Source organism: Papilio machaon, chromosome 19 (assembly GCF_912999745.1).
Source record: "Papilio machaon chromosome 19, ilPapMach1.1, whole genome shotgun sequence".
NCBI lineage: Eukaryota > Metazoa > Arthropoda > Insecta > Lepidoptera > Papilionidae > Papilio > Papilio machaon.
In genome coordinates, this window is record NC_060004.1 from 2,064,296 (window position 1) to 2,078,475 (window position 14,180).

The 14,180-nt window shown below is 32.8% G+C and overlaps 2 protein-coding genes across 2 annotated transcripts; both read right to left on the reverse strand.

Moving 5' to 3' along the window:
* Positions 1–687: 687 nt before the first annotated feature.
* Positions 688–3,233, reverse strand: LOC106708332. Its single transcript, XM_014499818.2, has 4 exons — positions 2,517–3,233; positions 1,837–1,970; positions 1,276–1,462; positions 688–942 (listed from the first exon to the last, which is right to left on the reverse strand). Exons 1-4 carry the CDS (start codon positions 3,021–3,023, stop codon positions 745–747), a joined length of 1,026 nt encoding a protein of 341 aa, XP_014355304.2. The 5' UTR covers positions 3,024–3,233; the 3' UTR covers positions 688–744.
* A 6,841-nt stretch (positions 3,234–10,074) lies between these two features.
* LOC106708305 (zinc transporter ZIP9) lies at positions 10,075–13,502 on the reverse strand. Its single transcript, XM_014499790.2, has 6 exons — positions 13,260–13,502; positions 12,490–12,676; positions 11,824–11,934; positions 11,079–11,217; positions 10,720–10,838; positions 10,075–10,383 (listed from the first exon to the last, which is right to left on the reverse strand). Exons 1-6 carry the CDS (start codon positions 13,353–13,355, stop codon positions 10,163–10,165), a joined length of 873 nt encoding a protein of 290 aa, XP_014355276.1. The 5' UTR covers positions 13,356–13,502; the 3' UTR covers positions 10,075–10,162.
* Positions 13,503–14,180: the final 678 nt, after the last annotated feature.

Genomic DNA, 14,180 nt, shown 5'->3' on the forward strand with positions numbered 1-14,180 from the left:
TTAAATACAATTTTCTTCATTTTAAGCATATCCTTTATCAAAGAAAATTGTAACCATAAAATGTCAATATATATTTTTGCCAGTTCCATGCTCTGAGATGCTAAAGCGTCACAAACAAATTTATTCACCTTATCTTGAGGTTGATACATAAATATGTATAAGGTTATTTCCAACCGTGCACAATCTCTACATTTCCACGAAGGTATAGGGGGTGTTCCCTCTGAACCCCGACCAATCGTAGACTCACGCCAACAGGTGGGCGCGGCGGCCATTTTGATTTGCCCTAGCTTTCACACAATGGTTGCACAAAATAAATCACTCTAAGAATTTTCCGAGGAAAATGTAATTTTCAATCTTATATACACTGTATATAATCATAAACATTTTGAGGAACAAAAGTAAATACTTGCGTGTTTTCAGATTACAAATATCAGCCGTAATAAAAACCTGATAAAGTAATAAGCACAGGCTTGTAACTAAGTTACAAATTTAGGTATTAAGTAAAGTAGTAGAAATTAAAATAAGTCATTTAATATAAATTATGATTTCATCACTATAGTACAATAACGTTATCAAATAGCACAAGGACATATATAATTTAAAGAAAAAACTGAAGCACAAAAGACATCAACGTAATTAAAAACAAAATGGGCTCCACGAAAACTGCGCCTATCTTGGTTGTGGTAATTGTAATCACTGTATTTATAGTATATTACTTATTCCCTATAACCTTCTGTGATATTACTACGTGGCAGCTAAAAGTATCATAGGAGTCAAGCTATGAGCAAATATCCGTACATATGATAGCAACATATAGGAGAGGCCAGCATTACATAGTGACTCTTTGCATACGCAGGCAATGAAGCGAGCGTACAGAGAGATGCCTCTTGAAAGAGGCACAAGAGACGCGCCTGGACTGACAGTACAACCATCTTTGACTCCCTGGAATTAAAAAAAAAACAATGTAACACTATTACTAACTCGTCAATCCAAACAAAGACAACACACTTCCTAACTCTTTAATTCAAACATGTTGAAAGTTCAAGAAAATCACTACGAGTAAATCGGTAACCAACCCAAAGGCGGTATTTACCTTCGAACGTGTTTGTTAATGGTGTAATAAATAAATATCATAAGGTAAAGTTGCAGTGAGATCGTGTCCAACGTAAAAATTCCCACCTTAATTCTTTAGGTTGCGGGTATTTGCGTTTAGTAAATCTTTGATCAGGCAACTATTTATTCAAAAACAATGTGTATAGAAATCAAACAACTAACGTTGAGTACAAACTCGAGCCTGGCCATTCTGTGGCTGGCGAAGTGATGTCCCCTGGTTGGCCACTCCCGGTTCCTGCACGTCCTCTGAGTGTACACGCCGCTGATGTCTATCCTACGCATAGAGCAGCCTCCCGTCCATCGACCCCAGATCGATCGCTTGTCTTGAGTGTGGACGCAGTAATTGTTACTGAGAACATTATATTCCTTTAACTTACGGACAAATTGAGAACCTCCTTCTTCTTTGAAGTTAGTTAAAGATGAAGAGCTCTAATGGTGACAGTCCTATGGACCGGCTATCGACTATTACTAACTCATAGTATGAAGTTTTGTCGAAATAGCAGCATTATAGATGCTGCGACTTGTTTGATACATGTATTACCAATAGGCCTGCTTGTACTCAACATAATATACCGGTAAAACAAAGGCAATTCATGTTAACTTGTTTTTTATCAATAAAAAGAAATCTATTTACTTTAAAAGTAACTCTAACATAATCTTATGACAAGTCAACACTATGATTGTTTCATTAAAATAAAATAATTTAATTTGTAATGAACTAACGTATACTGATCGTAGCGGCAATATTTTATGAATTTGTAGGAATACTTCTTATATGTCCAGTCATCTTGATCGAAGGCGTTTTCACAAAGCGAGCTTACGGGGATTCGGGCCTGTTCCAGTCCGCATACATAACACTGTTGAAAATTGTACAAACATAAGGTTAATAGTATGAAGTAAGATGATATGTCTTTATGCCAGCTACTAATCCAACTTGTGCTACTATAAAGAAAAAGAATTAAGAAATTGGGTAACACGACTGATGCATCTATAGAAACATAGCTAATAGCGCCTAAACAGATCAGAATTTTGTAGATATAAAATCCCATACACTCTTGTAAATCATTTTTAATTTTCTCACTTTACAAGCTAAATAAATAATAGAAAACCATTTCAGGAGCGTTTAACCATTTTTAATTTGTTCGCCCAATAAATTTAAGGGGCTTTTATATTAATCTATATATATCTCTAATATATAAAAGAAAGTCGTGTTAGTTACACTATTTATAACTCAAGAACGGCTGAATCGATTTGACTGAAAATTGGTGGGCAGGTAGCTTAGAACCAGGAAACGGACATAGGATAATTTTTACCCCGTTTTCTATTTATTTTTTTATTCCGCGCGCACGGAGTCGCGGGTAAAAGCTAGTTACTAATAAAAAAAATACAAATGTAACAATCACCATATTGACTAGATCACCAGTGCGGTTTCGTTCAAAGTATGGATATTGATATTTATATCTCGGGGAAGTGCCGAAACTGATCGTATACGGACAGAGGGGCGCTGTTGGCGCTGTTTTGTTGGACCACGATCTTCGCATAGTCTGTGCTGTGTATTCTTTAGTCAAATTATCTAACAAAGTAAGAAGTGTCAGTACATCAATCATATGTTTTTTCTCTTCGTTGTTGTGTTGCTTAATTTCTTCAGTAGAAGATTCGTCTGTAATTTCATCTGTTGGAGTCTCTGATGGGTACTCGTTGATATATTTTACCGTTGTTTTTAACCTTTTCTGATTTTTAAATGATTTAATCAGATCGATTATTAAAGGAATCGTTGTCGTCTGTCTTGTACTATAAGTAGTTTCAATTTCATTATCAATTTCACCGAGTCTGTATTCACCCAGATTTGATTTAGGAATGTTGTTAGGTTTGTGATAATATTTTGTGTACATTGAACCATTTTTGTGCATGTTTGCTTTGAGATAAACAGCAATGTCTTTACTGCACTCAGGATCGTCAGTTCCGATAAAATTAGAGTCATTTCTATGCGAACAACTTTTAGATTTGTATTTGTCTCTTTCATGTTGTTTATAGAATTCTCTTGATTCCTTGTCGATTAGAAGAATGTTAGGCAACAAATAGACAATTTCATCCTCAGTTATATTACCAACAATATACTTGTTAAGTGCATCTGAAATAAAATCTTATCTTACTAATATTATATATGCGAATATTTTGATCAGTCATGTTAAAGATACGGCCCGCGATCGCAATGTGTCACAGAAAGAAGGATCGTGTTTTTTAGAGCTTATAGACTTTCGATTCTAATTTAATAAATAAAATGTTATAATAATTCAGTTAATTTTTTTTCTCAATCTGGACCACATACGAATTCAAAATTTAATATATGGCCTATGCAAAATTGAGTTTGATACCTCTGGTTTAGATGGATGGATGGATGGATGGATGTTCGTTTGAAGGTGATCTAGATGAAATTTTACACAGATGTAGAAGATATTCTAGAAGAACACATAGGCTACTTATTATGTTTTTTTTAATTCCGCGCACGGAGTCGTGGGCAACAGCTAGTTTTTATATAATTACAAGTAATTAAAGGGCATTTGATAATATTTATATAACCATGTATGTATGTATGTATTTAATTACGTACCTTCAAATAAGAACTTTTGGTCCGCATTCATATTTTGTAAAGCAGATTGTAGTTCCGCGTACATTTTAAGTTTTGTGTCGTCATCTAATAAGAAAAAGTTACGTTTGATTTTGTTAATAAATCACTGCCTCTCAGGTAATTTATGCATTTACTTTGCTACGTGAATTAATGAATGTATAATGTATTTTTAAATCAAATTTTCATCATAATTTAGATAATTAATAGTTTGCAAATAGGACAATAAACAAATATACACTTTTATTTGTATATATATAAGCAGAAGAAGATATAAAAAAACTTTGAATTAACTTTATTCATTTTGTCAAATTAAATATAGGTCCTGATCTCAAATACTTATATTGCTTTCGGTAAAATTTGTCTTTAATTAATTAATAAATTATGAATAAAATTTTACCGTTTTCTAGAGTGTTTTCATTCACTTGTTCGTCGTTTATAACATTGTCTTCGATTTCATATGTCTGGTATTTATCAGCCGCAGTTTGCGAATGTTTCGGAACATTTTCAATGATTTTGATACTTGAAAACATACAGAGAATTTTGATGAGAAACATTTAGATAACAATAAATTTACAGTTCAAGTATAAAAGTCCAAATACTTAGTTACCTATACTATTAATTTAATCATAGTAAATTCATAACAAAGATCTGTCAGTCTTGTTGATTTAAAGGCGAGTTTTTTTATTCTCTTTCTCAATGATATACTAACCTTCTTGTACTTCGTAAATCAAAGAGTTTTTAATCCAAAACATACCAGTAATTTGTAACCGTTAGTCTCCATGGCCGAAACATCGTTGTTTTTGTGTTATTTTTACCAAAAAAAACATAGTTATGTATCAACTTTTGTAAATAACATTCAGTAAATTACAATTCCCTCTTTCAATTCCACAGTGAAATAGAAAAACTACTTTATTTTTCAGGTTTAGGGCACATAATGCAAAATAATAAATTTGAGTGTTCGCTGGCGCCACCCAGACAAGGGCCTATGGACAAAATATTACATGTTCATTTCAATTCATTCGAAAATAAACTTTAAGGTCAGTAATTACAGTCAAATTTCAAATGCGAGTAAGGAAAAACGGGAGCTCAAAACGCATTACTGAGCCAGGAAAAGTCAATACCGTTCCTTTGATAAGACTTCAAGGAGATATAAGCTTTTTATGTTTGACATAAAGTTCAATATTCCATCAAACTGTATTGTTACTTAGAGCCTTTCGTTTGTGAGTGAAGGAAAAGCTCTGGCGCCAGACAGACCGGCGCCATCTTGCCGCATTTTCCTTTTCTAAAAACGTCGGCACAAGCGAAGACATTTGTCTGCGGAGCCTACTTCCGCGTTCGCCCTATTACACACTCTAATTTATAGGCAGTTCCCGCCTCTTAACGTTAGAATTTTATCCACTTAATGTAATTTATCTTCTAATACTTTATTTTGGGACTGACAACTTGGAAAGATTTAATTTGTTTTTGGAAACCCATTTTGTCGAAAATCTTTTGTGTGATATATTTTTGTAGGGTATTCGCTCCAGACTTACTACTCGGACTTTTTTCCTAACTAGATATTACTGTAGTGTAGAATTTGATTGGATGCTAAGCTACAGAACTGAGGTTATAAGTAATTAAATCTACTACAATGCTATCAGCATTTAAAGTTTTTAATAAATGAAGTGTATTAATAAATTAATAGACCGTATTGCTTCTCTTCTAAAAGAAAGATCTGAAAGATAAGTACTTTTACTTGAGGCCAGTAATCTTTCGCATTACTTCCTTAGATCAGGCAACACATTGACAATTCTGCTGATGTGAGCTTTCAACTATTTACACATGTTACTTATCTATATATATAAAAGAAAGTCGTGTTAGTTACACTATTTATAACTCAAGAACGGCTGAATGGATTTGACTGAAAATTGGTGGGCAGGTAGCTTAGAACCGGAAACGAACATAGGATAATTTTTACCCCGTTTTCTATTTTATATTCCGCGCGGACGGAGTCGCGGGTAAAAGCTAGTTTAATATAAATCGGCTCATATAAATATACAGAATGATTACAAAACATGCACTCTTATAATTAACAAATGATTTTTGGTTAACGAAAAGTTTTTAACATGTTTTGTAATGTAAAGTATTCCATCTTTGAATAGCGCAGCTGCAAAATACTTGCAAAAGTCACTTCAACAATAGGAAACGAAGACTAGAACATAAAATTTAAGATTATTACCTACCATATTAATGCAAAATAGGGCATAAGTTTACTTGACGTTTCTAAAGAAAAAAATGATTTTTATGAGAAAACTATAAAAGATAGATATATGCTATCGCGGACTTATATTTAGCACATTTAAAGAGCTACAATTCGCCATACGTCATTTTTATGTATATCCTATAGTTTAGCCTACGTAAGCGCTGAAAGCAAAAATGTCCCTAATTTTCGCAAAGCATTTTGAAGCTAAATTTAAAATCAACTGGTCTTCTAGTTATTTAAAAAAAAAATGGGATCCATCTGCAAGCACTTCCTTTCGATTAATATAATTTTTATTTTTTATCAAAATCAGAGCACCAGGGGCGGAGCATCGCGGTAACACATAAAAAAAAGTCGAATTGATAACCTCGTTCTTTTTTGAAGTCGGCTAAAAATAGAGGGCTAAAGCCGCATTCACATCTGTCTGACGTGTTGAGTCGTGATGCGTCAGAAAGGTATCGGTCTCATACAATTAATATGGTTGCGTGCACACTTCTCTGACGCAGTGTGTTGTGATGGCTTGTGTTGTGTCGCGTCAGTAGCGATCCCGGTCCGCATCAGTTGGCTGAGGTGCGGGGGACGGCGCAGCGACACGACACAGCGGGTCGGACTAGTGTGCACGCGCACGTGTTGTGTTGTGACGCGTCAGAAGTTAGACATTCTAAAATACTGGAAATTTTTCAGCATCACTCTCAAGCTCTTTAACGAGACAATGAAACTCGCCTTTAGTCTCTCTTTTTGTATTTACTGGATGTATCTAATATCTTCTTCTCTTTCTTTGTTTTATTAGAAGTGTGTGCAGTGCCAATAACTGCATATCTTCTTCATAATCTGAATCTGAATCGTATGATTCATGAAAAAACATTGCGAATGTGTAAACTCTCTGAGATCTATAACGGAACTGATTAAAAATGCGTCACAACGCGTCACATAGATGTGAACAGATAGCATAAAATGATGGACAAAAACATTTTAACGGAAAAGATAAGATCTGTTCACAATAACCTTTTTTAGTGCCGTACCCTATTGACGGTTTACTTTTACATAATTACAATGTTAATTTGTTGTAACAAATATGATTTATATAATATCCATAACCGCATCCACAAAATTTTGATGTTGTTGAAAATAAGCAAGTTTATTTATACATTAAAGCGCCATCTGGTGTTAGATAGTAAAGTTACATACACGGAAAAAAGGAAAGTCTACTTACTAAATCCCAATAGATGGCACTAATATATACAGGAAAAGAAAATTACTTTCATTTTGTCAACGTTACTATTAGTCCAGTCATTTTAGTAAGTTCACCTCGGAATTCGAGATACCCAGCTGTAAGTCTGTAAATACTTGTATATTGACACCCTAAAAGTTGTCTCAAAACCTACATATGGTAGGGTGTAAGCAACTATTAAATTTCAAGGTCAAAGGTCACAAAAATCAGTTTCTCGCGCTTTTTTTGGAAATATATCATTTCCTATGGGTTTTTTGCTATTTGTATTTCTTATCAATATTGTAGAATACAAAATTCTCTACAAATTTTGTTTAAAAAAAATTTTTATACGGTGAATCGTTTTCGAGATAGAGGGCGGAGAGCGCGCGGTCACAGCATCACTTCAGCCTCCGGTCGAAAACGCGCCATATAGTTGATGAACTATCAATAAATCAATTATTATAAATATTTGTCAAATTAATTAATTACTGACAAATTTGGATGAACTAGCTGCAGCATTTGAGGAAGAAAATTGTTCGGCCCAGAAATTATTAGAGAGTGGAACTCAAACCTTATTGGCAATCTATAATGCTCCGAAATCTGTGAAAAGTCTCAATCATCTTCGTTACATGCATTACGTCAAGTCTACAAAACTTAATAAACCTGTGCAGCTTTCAAATATTCCACCACCAATTTTTGTGACCTTTGACCTTAAAATTTAATAGTTGCTTACACCCTACCATATGTAGGTTTTGAGTCAACTTTCAGGGTGTCAATATACAATTATTTACAGACTTACAGCTGGGTATCTCGAATTCCGAGATTCTTACCTAATTTAAGCTTAAATGACTGGACTATATTACAAATTCTTTATTTTCATATAACGGATAGAAAAATAAAATTCATTATATATAAAAAAAGCTGTTTATTTAATGTAATAAAAATAACATCACAACAAGATATATAACTTTGTTTTATCGCTCCTAATTCGTAGGTAAAAAATACAACACATCCGGTTTCATATTCTCTCCTATTTGGTTCATCTCACAGTTAAGTCTCCAGCAAACAACATTGTATAATATATTATTACATTGTTAACGCATTGCATTCAATTAGGATATTACGAATAAATATAACGAAAGTCTGAAATTAAAAGGAGAAGTTAGTTCTTAGGAACATTTCACAGTTTTTTTTTAATTTATAAACAGCAAAAAATGAGTAAATATACGATAAATCCAATTTATACAAACATTTTAATACTTTTGTAATACTAAAACTTAGTTTTTTTTCAATTCATTAAAACTATAAAAATTAACACAAATGAGATAAATTCATACAAGTTTTTTTCTTTAATTTCAGCATATTTTTGTATCCACTAAGGGCAAGTATAGGTTTAAGCTATATCCATCACCATTATTTAGCATAGGTATGTATATGTAATTTTTTATTTTAATTATAGACCAACCAAGAATATAAAAATCCTGGTTCAGACACGCTTTAATCAAATGCCTTACTACTTAAATAGCTTTCAGATGTAAGTAAAAAAATTAGTTCCGTATTTTCCGCAATATGACGAGGGTTTTAATATTTCTGGTCCGACTATAGATATACTACAAAATATTTCTTTCAGAAATGAAAGTGCTGGAGACTTCTTTCACGTTTCTCAGTAACTTCACATTATATTAAAAGAAAAAAAAAACTTAACACTAAAAATTCTCACTAGTCTAATATTTCAAAATAATATATCAAATTGTAAACCAGAAATATGTTCTAAAAAATTTACTTATCTCATATTTTTTATTTTATTTTATAGTTTATATTTATTTATGTTTTATTTGAAATGACAAAATATTGCATTGAAAATACACAGGACACATTTTACAAGATTTGTTAATTTTATACAATTTAAATTATTAATTAATATATGTGCGAATTATCAAACATAGGTCTTTTCAAAGTCCTATTGATAAATATAGATATAATATACATACATACTCATACATAATATATTAAAAAAATCGTATAATAAAACATTAGGCCTAATTTTTCAAATATAAAATATGTACTTCATATATAAAATAATTTCATTAAATATGCACACACAAAAAAAAAAACATTTTTAAAATTAATTGAAAAGAAAAAAAAAGGTTAGTAATTTTTGGCACAATTTTGATGCATATTGTCTTTATAAAATGAAGTTTCAAATATATTGCATTGTCAATTTTTCATTTCATTTTTAAACATATTCCTTGTACCAATTAAAATAATATATAATCAAAATATACATAATGATTTGTCTAAGTTCTAATTATATAACATTTCAATATATACAAAAAAAAATACAAGCGCATAGTTATTATATATACATATATCAGTGATACGTACAACTTACATAGTTACATATGACTGTAGGAGCAATTTATTCTTAGCAAACATGTGTATTTTTTAAAAAAAGCTCTACCAATATGTTGTATGGATGTTTTGATAGTCATACATGTATTATACAAATTATCTATACTGACATTAAAAAGAGAAAAGATTTTATTTGTTTGTTAATATTGAATAGGCTCCGAAACTACTGATTTATAATTTTGAGATTGTCTAATTAAAAATTTGTTCTTATAAATTATTTAATATTTTGTTTTTCTCCCATTCCATTTTAAATTGTTTACTTTTTAAATTTCAATGGAAAAGATATAAATGTTCATGTAAATTTTTTTTATTTATCTTTTTTAATAACTCAATGAATCTAATAAAAAGATATGATAAAATAAATTGATTTTAATTCGCAAATAGGTAGCACTGTTGAATGTTTTAGCATTTAAATAATTTTCATCAAGAAATAAAAAAAACTAAAATAGCTACCAAACATTAATTTCATATGTATTAAAAAATGTTTCATAAATGTCGCTAAAATGACAAAGTTTCAAAGATTGCCAGTTATTGAAATTTCAATCTTAATACCTTTGCATTAATGTTCATGTCCCATTGTAAGTATGACGGGGAGCATCGCACCGATGGCCAGTATGAGCACTTCGCACAGCTGCAGGCCGCCGTAGCCTTTCTTTGCGGGGACGCCATCTTGCATTGGCAGGAGCGTATGCGTGTGCGCATGTGTGTGCGTCAACTCCGGCAACACGTGTACGGTCGCTACGTACAGAAATGTGCCCGCTGAGAATAACATCGCTATACCTGGAATTAAATAAATTTAGCTTAAATCTTACTAATATAAATGCGAATGTTAAGATGGATGGATGTTTGTTTGAAGGTATCTCGGGAACGGCTATCAGAATCTTGATAAAATTTGGCACAGATGTGGAACACAGTAGAAGAACACATAGGCTACTTATTTTTTTTATTTTTAATTCAGCGCGGACGGAGTCGTGGGCGACAGCTAGTAAGTCATAAACGTCAAACTTTAGTCTATGACGTTTCCGTTTACCCTTGGAATATAAATAGTCTTATTGTATTATTGATTCAATAATTAATCGAGTTGTTTTAATAAGATCATCATTAAAAATCACTTACCTGTAGCATTAAAATCACTCAACGTCTGCTTGCTCTCGTTACCAATACCAAAGTATGTGAGCAACGCCAGCAGCGGTGCTGAGCATGAAAAGATCAGCAAATGCTTACGTATCCGATTCCTGGAAGCAGGAAGAAAAAGGTAAGCTGAGTGCGTTAAGACCCCTTCTTGTCTGAAACACACACTGTACTATCAAAATACTCGTAATGCTCAGAATATCAGTTGGCACGCCAGGAACATGAGTACTCCGATGCCCGACGTGCCAATTATTAGGGTGAATAGACAGTAAGCGAGCACGTACGATCGCAACATAACATAAATATAGTCAAAGGCATATTATTAATAAAAACCCAGAGCCTACCTCTCAAGTCCGGCGTGCATGAGGAATGTAACAAGGCCGAAGGCGGCGGGCGCCTTGTGCAACATAATGGCGAGAAATACGATCAGTTCCACGTCCGCATGAGATGTGGTGGCCGCCGCGCCCAGCGCTATGCCATCAGCTATAACAATGTCAGTACCTCTTGATTTGGCACGTCGGGAAATACTTTACTTTACTACCCGATGTGCCAACTAAAGCTCATACCCGGAATTTACTCAGTACTTCTGTACTTAAGTCGGGGTAAAAAATAATTCTCACTTTAAAGATGAAATCTGCTTTCAGTAAAAACATTGATAAACAGTAACAATTAAATTTGAATCGATGCCGAATAATCTCGTATTGTTTAGTGAACTTGATTATAAAGTGACTATCAAGATGTAACGATAAGTGAATCTTGTACATAATCACGCGCGGGTCGCTATCGACATTGCTTTATCGTAGCGACTAATTGCAGTAATGGACGTTGCACAAACTTTTACGTTCGTTATGTCAACACGCCGATAAAAATTACTACATATTTTACGATATAATCATTTTTACTTCTACAGGATTGTCAAATGAAATTAATTAACATTTGTTCTTAATGATTTTAAATTTAAAATCTTACACTGTCCTTTTAGAACGTTTTTTCACGAAGAGAACAGCTCCTATCTCCATTTTGTATGGCGGTTGTTGCCACGAGTGCGGCTATTCCTTTAGTGGAAAAAGCGGCTATAGTAACACTTACCAGCGGCATGGACTACCAATCCAACTGTTGCTGTAATGTTCTTTTCAGTCGGATTTGTCGTGTCATTATATCTCGAGGATAGCTGGTCGACCAGCAGCATAAAAACGAAACCTATAAAAAATAAAAAAGTTCTTGTTATAAATGTAATCTGATATCTTAGGTGCCCTTTGTGCTTTTGTACAACCTAAATGTGGGTACATCCAGTTATTTTAGCATTTTAAAACAAGAGGGTAGTTTAAAAACCGTCCGGTTCGGCGGCGCGCGTATGGGACAGTTAGTCGCGATTTCTTACCATTACGAACTATTGTGGATTGGCGTACGAAGTCAATTAGAATAATTTGTTCGCGGTTTGACGATGTTACTACGAAATTTATCTCGCGAAAGTGAATAGTGGGAAGTGTCAAAGATGACTTGCTGACTAAATTGTTGACATACTAAATAAGAGTGTTATAAAGACCACCCTTAACAGACAAGCATGTATATATGTATGAAATGTGGATGAGGTACATCTTGTGCCGGTAAGGGGTGTGCATTGCTGGTAACTAGCAGTCTTGATCTTGCCTTATTGACTCAATTGGGACTTGTGAAACGAGGAGCCTACAAGCAGTGAATGAGGCATTGAGATGGTAAGTCTTTTTCATTTATATTGTTTGCAATTTTTCTTACCTAGAACTAAAGATATGCCAATAACGGAATGCAAGTCGCTATGTACAGCAGGCTCTGGTGTGTAATCTTTAGTGACAAGTGCAACTCTCTCGGAGAACAGCGACCGCACTCCTTCCGGAATTATAACTGCTAGTGCTGTACCCACTAATAGACCCGCACCAAAAACTGTCACTTTCTGTAGCTTGTCCTGAAAAAAAATGTATTAATAGAAGGAAATTAAAGATACTTAGTATTAAAAAGTGAATGTAATTTTTTTTTAATTCAGTGTTTCGGCTTTTTACTTTACATAATCTCAACCATTCAAAGAAATATTTTTTTAGATAATAAATGTTAATCCAATTAAAAGTTTAAACCAAATTCAGTTTTTTTGAAACAATTCATCCTTGAAAACAACTCTTAAAAATATAATGAAAATTAAATATCTGCCTCACATGAATTTAATAATGTATTGAAAGTGTGTGTCAGACACATGCAGAATAATAAACATTTTCCTTAATAATTTTGTCTTATGTTTGAGATTTCCTGTTTGATTATGCAGTTTTTTATTTTACTTCTTTTAGATTTACATTCTTGTACAACTAGTTTATTCTGTATGTTGTAAATTACTAAAAGAAATTGCAATATCTTTAAACTATAACGTAACGATCGAAACTGTATGCAAGGATATCGAAAATATGGTACTAATAGATTGTTAGATCAGTTGCATTGATTACCAAAACAATTGCACTAAAACAAGTGATAAATGGTCTGTTTTGTCTTAAATGGCTTACCTCTGACATGCTAACATTAAGTGGAATACTGCCAGCAACATAAGAACCCACCAACATCACCAAAACAAGCAAAACCAAAACCACTGTTTCATCCATCTTATTGCAAAATTGTGTTACAAATTTTTACTAATATAAATCCTAACGGTTAATTTTCAAGTTGTAATGTACTAATCAAATGTTAATAAACCACTTATAATTCATGATTTATCCTTCTATTATATATTTAAAAGTAATAAACAACATTTGTAAGACTTTTCGTACTCGCAACACAATTTTGATGGAAAGGCAATTGAAAGTGACAGTTGACAAGTGACAACACGACACGATAATAAAATAATGTATAGTGATGTGCTGTGATCGTTTTAATTATTATTAAAATAATGCGTTCCGTTTCAAGTTTCTACTGTGAGAAGTTATAAAATTTTTTCAACAGTTGTAGTTCGATAAAAGCGCCACTGTAAGCGGTACGTAATAGTTTGTGTGGCTATCATTACAAGAGTTTACTTCCTGTTGAGTATTGACTAAATCCTGTAGTGTACCCCATATCTATAATTGAGTACTCAACAAGGTTAAGTAACATTTTGGGAGTAAGTATCGGAGGGAACGACATTTTTATAGTAGGAATAGTATAATTATTATTGGAATATATAATCGTCGCTGGTTGAAAGGGATATAGGTTAATAAGAGGCGTGGAAAATCGATAAATAAAACTTTTAGTTTTATTACAGATGAACAATTTAGTCTAGGCTCACTACACTTACTTTCTTTCTCAAGTAATTTCGTTAATGATATAAATGAGGCAAAAATTAAACACTGATATCTTTGTTACAACTTTTATTACAGCACAGTAAACAGATAACAAAACATTATTCGTTAAAATTCATTCAAAATTTGAATTACATATGGGTAATGGTAGCTGGC